This window comes from Pseudorasbora parva, chromosome 23 (assembly GCF_024679245.1).
Source record: "Pseudorasbora parva isolate DD20220531a chromosome 23, ASM2467924v1, whole genome shotgun sequence".
Lineage (NCBI taxonomy): Eukaryota > Metazoa > Chordata > Actinopteri > Cypriniformes > Gobionidae > Pseudorasbora > Pseudorasbora parva.
In genome coordinates, this window is record NC_090194.1 from 31,473,319 (window position 1) to 31,488,122 (window position 14,804).

The 14,804-nt window shown below is 35.6% G+C and overlaps 1 protein-coding gene across 4 annotated transcripts in view; it reads right to left on the reverse strand.

Moving 5' to 3' along the window:
* Nucleotides 1-1,967: 1,967 nt before the first annotated feature.
* Nucleotides 1,968-14,804, reverse strand: part of ssbp2b (single stranded DNA binding protein 2b) — a 109,097-nt gene continuing 96,260 nt past the window's right edge. For all 4 annotated transcript variants that reach the window (XM_067434121.1, XM_067434122.1, XM_067434123.1 and 1 more), the window contains exons 12-17: nucleotides 10,179-10,233; nucleotides 9,002-9,072; nucleotides 8,767-8,845; nucleotides 6,840-6,868; nucleotides 6,551-6,649; nucleotides 1,968-3,489 (exon numbers count right to left, since the gene is read on the reverse strand). In XM_067434121.1, coding sequence (XP_067290222.1) covers nucleotides 3,460-3,489; nucleotides 6,551-6,649; nucleotides 6,840-6,868; nucleotides 8,767-8,845; nucleotides 9,002-9,072; nucleotides 10,179-10,233 — 363 coding nt within the window. In that variant the 3' untranslated portion in view covers nucleotides 1,968-3,459. The remainder of the gene's footprint in view (nucleotides 3,490-6,550; nucleotides 6,650-6,839; nucleotides 6,869-8,766; nucleotides 8,846-9,001; nucleotides 9,073-10,178; nucleotides 10,234-14,804) is intronic.

Here is a 14,804-nt window from a genome sequence, read left to right on the forward strand (position 1 = left end):
TTATGCACCTTTTTAAATTATTTCAACATATTCAAAATAGCTCACGCTTTCATAATTTAATTCAGCTCAAAATATTTTACATTGGGTGTCTTTGGCGACCTCTTGTGGGAAAATAAATAAAAAATAAATAAATACACACAGTGGGGCAAAAAAGTATTTAGTCAGCCACCAATTGTGCAAGTTCTCCCACTTAAAAAGATGAGAGGGGACTGTAATTTTCATTATAGGTACACTTCAACTAGTGTTTGTAAATGATGGTGGAAAATAAGTATTTGGTCAATAACAAAATTTCATCTCAATACTTTGTTATATACCCTTTGTTGGCAATGACAGAGGTCAAACGTTTTCTGTAAGTCACCACCAGGTTTTTACACACTGTTGCTGGTAGTTTGGCCCATTCCTCCATGCAGATCTCCTCTAGAGCAGTGATGTTTTGGGGCTGTCGCTGGGAAACACAGATTTTCAACTCCCTCCAAAGACTTTCTATGGGGTTGAGATCTGGACTGACTAGGCCACTCCAGGACCCTGAAATGCTTCTTACGAAGCCACTCCTTTATTACCCAGGTAGTGTGTCTGGGATCATTGTCATGCTGAACAACCCAGCCACGTTTCATCTTCAATGCCCTTGCTGATGGAAGGTTTTTACTCAAAATTTCACTATACATGGCCCCTTCATTCTTTCCATTACACGGATCAGTTGTCCTGGTCCCTTTACAGAAAAACAGTCCCAAAGCATGATGTTTCCACCCCCATGCTTCACAGTAGGTATGGTGCAACTCAGCATTCTTTCGCCTCGCAACAAGTTGAGCATTTGCCAAAAAGTTATATTTTATTTTCATCTGACATTCTCCCAGTCCTCTTCTGGATCATCCAAATGCTCTCTGATGAGATGAGCCCAGTCATGTACTGGGTTAAGCAGGGGCACACGACTGGCACAGCAGGATTTGTAGCCTTTGTTACTTTAGTCACAGCTCTCTGCAGGTCATTCACTAGGTCCCCCATGGGGTTCTGGCATTTTTGCTCACCGTTCCTGTGATCATTTTGACCCCACGGGGTGAGATCTTGCGTGAAGCCCCAGATTGAGGGAGATTATCAGTGGTGTTGTATGTCTTACATTTTCTAATAATTGCTCCCACAGTTGATTTCTTCACACCAAGCTGATTACCTGTTGCAGATTCAGTCTTCCCAGTCTGGTGCAGATCTACAATTTTGTTTCTGGTGTCCTTTGACAGCTCTTTGGTCTTGGCCATAGTGGAGTTTGGAGTCTGACTGTTTGACGTTGTGGACAGGTGTCTTTTATACTGATAACAAGTTCATACAGGTGACATTAATACAGGTAACGAGTGGAGGACAGATGAGCCTCTTAAAGAACAAGTTACAGGTCTGTGAGAGCCAGAAATCTTGCTTTTTTGTAGAGACTAAATACTTTTTTCCACCATAATTTGCTAATAAAATCTTTAAAAATCAGAAAATGTGATTTTCTGGGGGTTTTTTTTCTCATTCTGTCTCTCATAGTTGAAGTGTACCTATGATGAAAATTACAGTCCTCTCTCATCTTTTTAAGTGAAGAACTTGCACAATTGGTGGCTGACTAAAAACTTTTTTGCCCCACTGTATGCATGTATGTATATATTCAGATACATTCAGAGACACATGTAGACATTATAAAATAATTTGTAGGAAGTTTTAGCATTTTTTGTTAGAAGTTTGAGCAATTTTAGGTTTTCTATGTCTACTGAAGCATTCCATTCATTCCTAAGGGTGTCAAATTGACCTTGGAGGAAATAATTATTTTAAATTTCAACCCCAAAACACCTTTTTTATAAACAATTTTTGTTATACTGGTTGAAACTCTAATGTGTATGAATCATTTTGAGCACAACTGTATATAACATTCAGCAATTGCCTATCCTAGCTTTAACACGCACAATCTCACACACAAAAAAAACAAACAAAATGATCTGACAGTCTGTTAAACAGCAATGAGAAGCTTTATATCAGTATAGTATATACAAAACTTCTCTGTGTATTTACAAAAGTCAACACAAGGTAGAAAATGAACACTTCACAAAATCCAAAATTAAACATCAAATAAGTCAAATGAAAATACACTTATGATAGGGTCTCTCTTGTCATCAGGCAAAATCTGGGGCAAAAAGGGCAAATGTTATTACACGAAAACACCTCAGATATTGTACAGTATTGTTTTAAATAATTCACAGAGACACAGATTAATCAGATCCCCAAGCTATAAAAAAATTCACATATATATTTTAGAAATTTCGCAATAATATTAATAATAATAATAATTCCACTTGAAAAAAAAAGCAAAGCAAATCACAGTTTCTCCGGGTGACACAACAACGGCTGTATAAATAAGTTGGTTATTAGAATGACAGATGTACGGAATTATAATTCCCATCCATGTGCCCTTCCTCTGAATGGACCAGTTTTCTTTTCCCATTAAATCGTCCTTGCTTCCCGTATTCACATGCAAAGATTTTCACCAAGAAAACGTTGTAATATAAGAGCAGTAAACGTTGTATCTGTGTATGTCACATGATTACGAGGATTCTCAAAGCATGTTAGAAATATTCTTCGGTGACTGTGGAGTTGCTCAGTTCAGTTCCGGAGGACGTCCCTTTCGCGTCCCGAAAATTAAGATGGCGCACAATGGATTTTTTTTTAGTGTACGTATGAAATGGCTGTTCTTCGTAGGCATCGTCCTGAAAAATAAATCTCCTGTATATACAGACAAAACTCTGCGTTGATCAGATTGGACTGCATTTGAGGAGCAAGGATGTCTGAAGGCCGAATGCAGTACGAAATGATAAATTACAGACGTCAACACGATTCCATTAGCGACAACTCAACCTGTTTCAATAAAATACGAATCAAACTCTCCCGTCGATGACACAAAGACGATGATGAATCAATTACAGTGCGTGCTTGCTGGGAAATTGATTTTTATCATTGTGATTCTGCACAAGGTTACCCGATCTGTCATTTCACGAACTCGACCCCCGTTGCATCTCAAGCGCTTCAATAGATCTGTCGATTTACATCATATTTAAAGAAAATATGATTTGTTTTTGTTAAAAACGGTTCAAGTCCATAGTCTTTCTTTCAAGCTCGTACAAGGATCAATATACGTCCTTTCATACACACATGCACATGAAACTTTGAATGTACACCCACATATATACACAAAGATATACGTAAATATAGACAGATTGTTGATTCGTCGTTCTCGTCCCGACGTGGTTCGGCGTTGTCCCTCAGTGTGACGCGGCCGAGGAGGTGAAAGAATGATCTTTGAAAACATAAGAAACGAAGGAAGGAGAGAGAAAGGAGAGGCTTGGACCCATTTTCTTCAGAGAGCAGAAGAGGGCTGGCTACAGCGCGCTTGCACAAGTTCTGTGTCGTGGTGGAATCCACCTGGACTTCCAAATGAGGTCTTCACACACTCATGGTCATGTTTGGAGAATACTACAAGGACACAGAAGTTAAAAAAAAGAGTTTGAGTGTGTTTTTGAGAACTTTAAAGAGGTCACACCATACACTTATTATATTTTGTAGGGCTGCCCTTAATAGTTAGTCGATGAGAAGCAGCTTGGTTAATAAGTATTTGAATTGGTCTGTCACATAGAAATATACACATTGATGCCTCATTAGCAATTAGACTAGCTGCTAGTTATGGTCAGAATTATTGGCTCCTTTGTAAATATGATCAAAGATGGCTGTACAAATAAATCTGCATTGTTCATTGTTTAAAAAAAATCTATCATTTATCGCATTATGAAATAAATATTTTTCTCTAAAACATTATTATTGGCACCCCTAGAATTTTTTGTCAGTAAAATATATATCCCATTAATATTTTTTTTTTTTTTTGCATACCAGAGGGACTATGAGCATGAAATTGTCTAGCTATGACTTCTTGTTTCACAGGAGTATAAATATGAGGATACACAAAGGCTAAATTCCCTTAATCATTCATCAGAATGAGTAAAAGCAAAGAATATAGTTCTGATGTGCAGAAAAGAGCTTCAAAAATAGAAAGTGGCTGTAAGAAAACAGCTAAAGCATTGAAAATCCCCATTCCCACCATCAGGACAATTATTAAGAAGTTCCTATCAACTAAAGATGTCACGAATCTGCCTGGAAGAGGACGTGTGTCTATACCGTACTAATGCACCGTGAGGAGGAGAGCTTGAGTGGACAAAGACTCTCCAAGCAGCACATATGGAGAATCGCAGAGATTAGTCTTAGGGACAGAAAGCCTTTAAAACAATCTATCAACCCCTACATCACCACATGTTGTTTGGGAGGGTTTAAAATAAAATCTTCCTCTCTCTCATCCAATAACAAACTCCAGCATATTCAGTTCACACGACTGGAACTTCAGACGGGACATGGTTCTGTGGTCAGCAGATAAAACTAAAAGAAGAGCTTATTGGCAGAAAACCCACCAGATGGGTTCGGTGCAAACAGGGATACAAATATACTGCTGTATCATTAAAGGGTTAGTTCAACCAAAAATTTAATTGATGTCATTAATGACTCACCCTAATGTCGTTCCACACCCGTAAGACCTCCGTTCATCATCGGAACACCAGAGCATATGCAGTCTATCAATCAATCAATCAACTTTATTTATATAGCGCTTTTACAATGACGATTGTTTCAAAGCAGCTTCACAGTGTCAAACAGGAAAACATTGCAAAAAAATTTGATTTGTCTAGTTTAATTTGGATAGTTTATAGAATTAAATATGACCAAATTAATACATTTTAGTTGTATATTTAGTTGAATAACTTGGATCATAATTTTAGTGTCCCCAACTGAGCAAGCCAAGCCAAAGGCGACAGTGGCAAGAAACCAAAACTCCATCAGGGTATGATGGAGAAAAATAAACCTTGGGAGAAACCAGACTCAGGTCAGGGTGCCAGTTCTCTTCTGGCCTATTATTAAACAGTGTATAATTATTACTCTGGCAACCTTGCAGGTCATAAATCATATTAGATAAGAATATTTGAAATTTCACGTAAGAGACGGGTTCATTTAGGATGGCGCATCGATTACACAAGAATATGAATACTTGAAAGATCGTAGTTATTCCGCCGGAGACGGGTTTATTGTGGATGACGTGTCGGTGAGGCAAATTCAATCAATTGACACGGTCTCAGCAGACACTCCAGGATGCACACTCTATGCACACTATACTGTCCATGTCCAGAAAGTTAATAAAAACGTCATCAAAGTAGTCCATATGTGACATCAGTTAGTTCATTAGAATCTATTGAAGCATCGAAAATACTTCTTGGTCCAAAAATATCAAAAATTACGACTTTATTCAGCATTGTCACTTCTTCCGTGTTCCTCAAATAAAGATTCAAACGGTCATGAATCAGTGAATCGATCAATGATTCGGATGAAATCACTTGACATTGGCGATTTGATGATTTTTTATTAGCTTTCTGGACATGGCCAGTCTAGTGTGCATTCACTTGTATACGCTCTCGGATTGAATATAAAATATCTTAAACTGTGTTCTGAAGATGAACGGAGGTCTTACGGGTGTGGAACGACATTAGGGTGAGTCATTAATGACATCAATGTCATTTTCAGGTGAACTAACCCTTTAATGATGTGGGCCTATTTTTTTGCTGGAGGTCCTGGACATCTTGTTCAGATACATGGTATCATGGACTCTAAAATATCTAAACCTAAAATCCTCTGCTGAAATTCTTATTATGGGATGTGGTTGGTTCTTCCATCATGATAACGATCCAAAACAAACATCACACACAAATCTGTCACTGAGCACAAAATGAAGCTTCTGCCATGAACCCCTGACCCCTGACCTGAGCTCTCTAGAGAATGAGTGGAGTGAACTGAAGAGAAGAAGCACCAACATGGATCTGGGAATCTGAAGGATCTCGAGAGATTCGGTATGAAGGAATTATCTCCGATCTCTTGTCAGGTGTTCTCCAAACTGGCAATAATCGGGCATTATAAGAGAAAACTCAGAGATGTTATCTTGGAAAAAGGAGGTTGCAAAAAGTATTTAATAAAGGGGTGCCAATAATTATGGCCAACGTGTTTTGGAGAAAGACATAATGTGATTTACCCCCCACTTTTAAATCTTTTACTTCAGTGAATGGTTAGATTTTTGTGATAAAAAAAAAAAATTCAACTGCAGATTTATTTGTACAGCCATCTTTGATCATATTTACTATGGGGGTGCCAATAATTCTGAGCACAACTCTACGTAAGCCGTCCGCCATATTGGAACGATCAAAGCCAGTCTGTGAACATTCCAGAGCAAGTTGACTGTGTTGATCTTCAACCATAGTTCGACGTGTGTTTGAATATCTATATCTGCAATAGATTTCAGCAGATGATTTTGCTAAACTAACACAAAAGACAAAGTTATTGATAAATCATGATTTGGTCATGAAAACGTTTGCACGCATTTTCACACACAAGTTGTGGCTCTTGTCAAAGTTAAAACACAAACGCTCATGCAGACAAGGAAATGACATACGCTCTCATTCTGGAAAGGGTTGAGGAAGTTTCCTCCCATCTCTCCGTCATCTCTGGGAGTTCCAGGCTGATTGCTCATGCTTAGGTTACCAGGAGAGTTCTGAACAGATTGATAGACGTTTTATTTTTTAGTTCACTAAGTTTTGTTGACGGTCCAACTTTTTAAAATTAGGGCTGTTAGTTTTAAACATTTAAGCAGAAATGTGTTTTACACAAGGTGAGAATCATGTAATTCATTTAATAAAATATTTGACACATTGACAGCCTTAAAATATGAAAATAACTCTCACCTTGGGCATACTGTCCATGTCAGCTGACCCTAAAGAAGTAAAAATATGGATTTCAGATTTTAATTGTTTTATTGTAGATGTACAGTCTTGTTCAAAATAATAGCATTACAATGTGACTAACCAGAATAATCAAGGCTTTTCGTATATTTTTTTATTGCTACGTGGCAAACAAGTTACCAGTAGGTTCAGTAGATTGTCAGAAAACAAACAAGACCCAGCATTCATGATATGCGCGCTCTTAAGGCTGTGCAATTGGGCAATTAGTTGAAAGGGGTGTGTTCAAAAAAATAGCAGTGTCTACCTTTGACTGTACAAACTCAAAACTATTTTGTACAAACTTTTTTTTTTTCTGGGATTTAGCAATCCTGTGCATCACTAAACTAATATTTAGTTGTATGACCACAGTTTTTTAAAACTGCTTGACATCTGTGTGGCATGGAGTCAACCAACTTGTGGCACCTCTCAGCTGTTATTCCACTCCATGATTCTTTAACAACATTCCACAATTCATTCACATTTCTTGGTTTTGCTTCCGAAACAGCATTTTTGATATCACCCCACAAGTTCTCAATTGGATTAAGGTCTGGAGATTGGGCTGGCCACTCCATAACATTAATTTTGTTGGTTTGGAACCAAGACTTTGCCCGTTTACTAGTGTGTTTTGGGTCATTGTCTTGTTGAAACAACCGTTTCAAGAGCATGTCCTCTTCAGCATAGGGCAACATGACCTCTTCAAGTATTTTAACATATGCAAACTGATCCATGATCCCTGGTATGCGATAAATAGGCCCAACACCATAGTAGGAGAAACGTCCATATCATGATGCTTGCACCTCCATGCTTCACTGTCTTCACTGTGTACTGTGGCTTGAATTCAGAGTTTGGGGGTCGTCTCACAAACTGCCTGTGGCCCTTGGACCCAAAAAGAACAATTTTACTCTCATCAGTCCACAAAATGTTCCTCCATTTCTCTTTAGGCCAGTTGATGTGTTCTTTGGCAAATTGTAACCTCTTCTGCACATGCCTTTTTTTTAACAGAGGGACTTTGCGGGGGATTCTTGAAAATAGATTAGCTTCACACAGACGTCTTCTAACTGTCACAGTACTTACAGGTAACTCCAGACTGTCTTTGATCATCCTGGAGGTGATCATTGGCTGAGCCTTTGCCATTCTGGTTATTCTTCTATCCATTTTGATGGTTGTCTTCCGTTTTCTTCCACGTCTCTCTGGTTTTGCTCTCCATTTTAAGGCATTGGAGATCATTTTAGCTGAACAGCCTATCATTTTTTGCACCTCTTTATAGGTTTTCCCCTCTCTAATCAACTTTTTAATCAAAGTACGCTGTTCTTCTGAACAATGTCTTGAACGACCCATTTTCCTCAGCTTTCAAATGCATGTTCAACAAGTGTTGGCTTCATCCTTAAATAGGGGCCACCTGATTCACACCTGTTTCTTCACAAAATTGATGACCTCAGTGATTGAATGCCACACTGCTATTTTTTTGAACACACCCCTTTCAACTAATTCAACTAATTGCCCAATTGCACAGCCTTAAGAGCGTGCATATCATGAATGCTGGGTCTTGTTTGTTTTCTGAGAATCTACTGAACCTACTGGTAACTTGTTTGCCACGTAGCAATAAAAAAATACGAAAAACCTTGATTATTCTGGTTAGTCACATTGTACTGCTATTATTTTGAACAAGACTGTATAGATGCAAAGGCAGCATGATTAATCTTCAATGACCACTAGGGGGCATACGCACGCAAGGCAAAAAATGACCACAAATCAGGAAACTCAAGCATGAAAGCTGTCATTTCACACTGAATTATGACATGCTTTGATACTCCTCAAGCAAAGTACACAGAGCTCAAAGATGTCCAAGGCTACTATCTAAAGTGGTTGTTTGTACAAGAGACTCTTTTACCTAATGATCCATTCATGTGATGTGGCTCCATTCCTGCCATGCCTCCCATTGGACCATCTCCACCAGGACCAATAGGGAACTGTCCAACACACACACACACAAGGACACGTAAACTATGATATTACAACAACTACAGAGCAGAAAGTCAGTTATTAAGTACATCATGAACAAATGGATCTCAGAATGAACTGAGATGCATGTGTACAAATAAATGAAATGTATCGTGCTGTCTTACATTTTGCCTGTTTCCTCCGGGCGGCACTGCGTTGATCAAGGTGTACATATTTTCTCCCGAGTTTGTCGAGTCTGTAGAGAAAAAGTCAAACACTAAGCTCATCAACGATATTTCAGCTAATGCTCCACTGATGGCTGTAAAACACCTTTGGCCCATAAAACTCACTGTAGTAAACACAATCAATAGAATACTTAAATGCAAACTTAACATACATTCAACATTTATAACGCTTAATAAAATGTGTGTGTGTGTGTGTGTGTGTGTGTGTGTGTGTGTGTGTGTGTGTGTGTGTGTGTGTGTGTGTGTGTGTGTGTGATTAAAATTTTATTTAAAATAAAAATATACATGTAAATATTTTATAAACACTTTAAACATTTTATTGTTATATTATGCAAGGTTAAATAATATATCAAATGAATAAATATATTGATAAACACAAATATCTTAATCGCACAAATATTTTAAAAAAATACCGTAAACATTTTAAAAAAATATTTTAAATACAAATATATTAAACTAATAAATGAAATTATATAAATGTATACACATTTTTTTAATAAAATAATTTACATATTAAATCATTAACACCTAAAAACTTAAAATAATATTTTATTGTTATATTTGAAAATTGCAACGTTAAAAACAATTAATAAATACATAGATAAATACATATAAAATTCACATAAATATACGTAAAAATCTTTAACATTAAGTTAAATATGAAAAATGTTATTGTTATTAATTTTATATAAAATTAAAAAAGAATAAACATATTTAACTATAAACATTTTTACAGTTATAATTAAAATTAAACAAAATATATTAAATAAACAAATTAAATTATTTACATGTATATAAATACTTTTTATATAATAATTAAAAAATTAAAATAATTTATAATACATTTCAAATAATATATAATTAAAATAATCATTAACACTCTAAAAATAAATTATTGTTATGTTTTAAAACTACAATGTTAAATAATATATACAATTAATGAATACAGCGATAAATCTAAATAAAATACACATAAACAAATATTAAACAAATTAATATATGACTTTTTTGTTATAATTTTAAAAAGTTATATATAATAATAAAATATAAATTTTCCCCTCAATATATCCATGCATTATTAAATTCAACTAGGCATGCAAAAACAGTGCAGTCCTACCTGCAGGGCTAGGCATGATGGGAGTCCCTGGGGGCCCTCCTCCACCGGGTGGACCCTTAGAAAGAGAAAAGACAAATATTGTTGTAAATCTCATGCAACACTGATTAATTAGCTACATTTGAATGCATTTGTGGTATAAACATGTGTAAATGTGAGAATAGTCCTGTGTGTGTGTGCATGTACGTGTGTGTGTGTGTGTGTAGTTCATGACAGAGGCCTGAGGCCCTTGCTGTGGTCAGCACTGTGCATATCTGCTCTATCCTCCCTCTTCCCAAATCTAATTATCTCTCCTCTTCTCTGCTGACTCGGCTCTGCCTTCCCGAGCACCTCGTCTTGTCTGGCTGCTTTCAGTAAGCTACCACAGCTTCCCTTCCACAAATCATCTCAGCTGGGAGTTACTGACAGCGTTTTAACAGAATAACTCGTGTAAATGTCTTAAAACGACACGTTTAATCACACTGTGTTTCTCAAACGTTTATCTTGCAGTGTCTAGTTGTTTGAAGGGCTTTCACATGAAATTAGTGGATTTTTGGATACATTTATATGAGCTATGTATGTTTCATATATATATATATATATATATATTTATAATTTGCATATATATATATATATATATATATATATATATATATATATATATATATATATATATATATATATATATATATATATATATATATATATATGTTCAGAACCTATACACTCACAGTACAGGCCAAAAGTTTGGACATATTACTATTTGTAATGTTTTTGAAAGAAGTTTCTTTTGCTCATCAAGCCTGCATTTTTTTTTTTTTTTATATTGGGATATATTATTAAAAATTAAAATAATTGGTTTTCAATTCATTATACTTTAAAGGGTTAGTTCACCCAAAAATGAAATTGATGTCATTAATGACTCCAGTGATTAATTGTTGTTCCAGTCCCAGAGCATATGCAGTCTATGCACCAGTATATGTCCAGAAAGGGAATAAAAACATCATCAAAGTAGTCCATATGTGACATCAGTTAGTTCATTAGAATCTCTTGAAGCATCGAAAATACATTTTGGTCCAAAAATATCAAAAACTACGACTTTATTCAGCATTGTCTTCTCTTCCGTGTTTGTTTTCAATCCTCAAATAAAGATTCAAACGGCCATGAATGAGTGAATCGATCAATGTTTCGAATCGCCAATGTCACATGATTTTAGCAGTTCGGATCGCGTGTCAAACTGCTGAAATCACGTGGCATTCGCGATCCGAATCATTGATCGATTCACTGATTCATGGCCGTTTGAATCTTTATTTGAGGTACACGGAAGAGAAGACAATGCTGAATAAAGTCGTAGTTTTTGTTATTTTTGGACCAAAATGTATTTTCGATGCTTCAAGAGATTCTAATGAACTAACTGATGTCACATATGGACGAATTTGATGATGTTTTTATTCCCTTTCTGGACATGGACAGTAAAGTGTGCATAGACTGCATATGCTATGGGACTAAAATATAAAATGTGTTCTGATGATGAACGGAGGTCTTATGGGTGTGGAACGACATTAGGGTGAGCCATTAATGAATCAATTTTTAATTAATGAATTTCATTTTTGGGTGAACTAACCCTTTAAATGATCGTTTATTTTTGTGATGCAAAGTTGAATTTTCAGTATCATTCCTCCAGTCTTCTAGCCTAGAAATCTAGACGCACTCTAGCGGCAGCAAATTTAATCTGCCCACGAGTGTCGTCTATCAACTCTCAATACCCTTCTGAGCTGTAAACGCCAAACTCTTGCCGGCCCAATCACATCGTGTATAGAGTCGGTGGGCGGGACCATAATGACGACGGCCGAGTTGCGTTTGCGTGCTTCTAGTAAACACAGAAACTGCCGAACGGCGGTCTTTCGAATCAGCTTTGACCGCGACTCTGGAAGACTTGGAGTTAAGCTTTTCTCTGAGAAAAGAACAAAGAACGGCACTGAAGTCATTCTTAAAAAGGGAAGATGTGTTCGGAGTTTTGCCGACCGGATACGGCGAAAGTTTAATCTGTCAACAAGCTCTGCTTCACCTTCGTTGCTCTGGTTGGTGTACCGCTATCCTATCGCGTGCAGAGGGAGTTTGAAAGACAACCGTTTATCCCGCCCCTCGGATTGAGACCTGTCAATGGTGAGTTTCCAGACCAAACATCTTGATGTGGGTCTGGCTTGTCAGGCTACCAGTCTTCAGTGTCACATGATCCTTCAGAAATCATTATAATATAATGATTCATTTTCAAAGTTGGAAACAGTTCTGCTGCTTAATATTTTTTCATAACCTGTGATACTTTTTTTTATTATAAAACTTTGATCAATAAAAAGTAAAATAAATAAATAAATAAAAAAGTAAAAAAAGAAGCAAATGTTTTAAAAATAGAAATCTTTTGTAACAACAATATACACTACTGGACAGTAATTTGGGGTCAGTCTTTTTATGTTTTTAAAATAAATCAATAATTTTATTCAGCAAGTATGTGTTAAATTGATAAAAAAAAATTGATAGTAAAATTGATAAAAGGAGATTTATATTATTTGAAAATATGTTTTTATTTGGAATAAATGCAGTTCTTTTGAACTTTTTATTCATCAAATATATTAGGCAGCAGAACTGTTTCCAACACTCATAATAAATCATCATATTAGAATGATTTCTGAAGGATCATGTGACACTGAAGACTGGAGGAACGATCCTGAAAATTCAGCTGTGCATCACAGAAAGAAATGATAATTTAAAGTAAAATAAATTGAAAACCAAATATTTTAAATTGTAATAATATATCACAATATTAAAAAGAAAATCTGTATTTTTGATCAAATAAATGCAGGCTTGATGAGCAGAAGAAACTTCTTTAAAAAACATTACAAATAGTAATGTGTCCAAACTTTTGGCCTGTACTGTGTATATATATCAAAATGTAACAATATAACAATATATTTTTAAATATAACAAAACAATACACATTTTTAATATAGGACAATTTTTTTGTTTTATGACTTTTTATATATCAAAATTACAAGAATATATGATATATATTTATATCCTGTGTGTATGTGCCCCGCGCTGGCAAAAGGAGTCAGAATGCGCATCGGATCATTTCAAGCTACAAGCAAAACTAGTAAAAATATTTGTTTTTGGTCGGTTTGTATCTTTATTTGTACGTTTTCAGAGAGGAGTACCTTTCCTTTTTCCATGAATACAATTTAAAAGATGACTGACAGATCCGACGCGTGTGCACAAAGACTCCTCAGACAGCACGATTTCGATGTACACACATACACAGAATTATAGTACAATTTCTGTTTTGGTGAGTATTCAAGCAAACATTCTCTGGTGTGTCTAATGTGAATGTTTGGTTAACTGTTGTGAAAAAACTTCTGCTGTGTACAGAGGTGGACAAAGTACACAACTCTATTACTTGAGTAAAAGTAAAAAGTACCACAGGTCAAATATTACTCTGTGAAAGTTGAAAGTTCTAAAAACTGATTTTTACTTGAGTAAAAGTACAGAATTATTAGTTTTTAAAAGTACTTAATTCAAAAGTAAATTTCATTTTTTCATGTCAATGCATAAATGCTCATGGTGGTTTAGGCCAGTCAGAGATGCTCCATCCAGCATGCTAGCATACAACTTAAACTCATTTTAGTACTTGTATAAAAGTAACAAAGCCTTTTACAAAGCTGCTGTCACTTTAAGGCTGAATGCATATACTCTGATACACTATACTCTGATACACATCCGATATTCTCCCAATGGTTTACTCTTCTCTTTCTCCCAGACATTTACATTTTTATTGTTGTCGAGACATGCATCGTGTATGCCAACTAAACTAATCTTTAATCTTTTCAGAAAACTGAAACATACTTTCTAAATATGGCCATGAGTGCACACACTATGCCAAGGAACCATCTTCTTCCATTTTGCTATAAACTGATCAGTGTTGAAATTTTTTTGGGAAACTTCACATTACCCTACAAGAGTGATTACTGATAGGCTGACTGAAAAAAAAAACCTTTTAAAGAAGAAAAAAATATTTTACTGACTTTTAAAGCTGCTACAGAAAAACACTTTTGACTTTGAGGACCTAGATAGAAATGTAGTGGAGTACGATATTTGTCTTTCAAATGTAGTGAAGTTAAAGTCAAAGTTTCCCAAAAAAATCATACTCAAGTAAAGTACAGATACTCAAAAAGTGTACTTAAGTACAGTACTCAAGTTAATGTACTTAGTTACTGTCCACCTCTGGGTGTGTAATAAAACATCCGTGCAGTGCAGTAGGTCTTAATATTTAGTCTGTTTCATTAATGATAATCAGACAATTCTGGTATCATGGAAAAGAAAAGTTAAATATAGATTTTTCCTATAGATATTTGGTTTTGTCTTGGTGTGTGTGATAGTGTTATTACCGGGGATTTTGAGGTATGGTTGCTAGGTAAATTTTGTTTCAGAACCTTCAAACAGTTGCAGCATTTTTTTATTTTTTGGTCATTTTTTATCTGATATCAACAAATCATACATCATATTTTTAATAGATAATGAAAATAACAATAACTATTTTTTAAATGTGCTCATTGCGACTCATTTTGCCAGCACAGGTCACATATAATAACTCTAAAA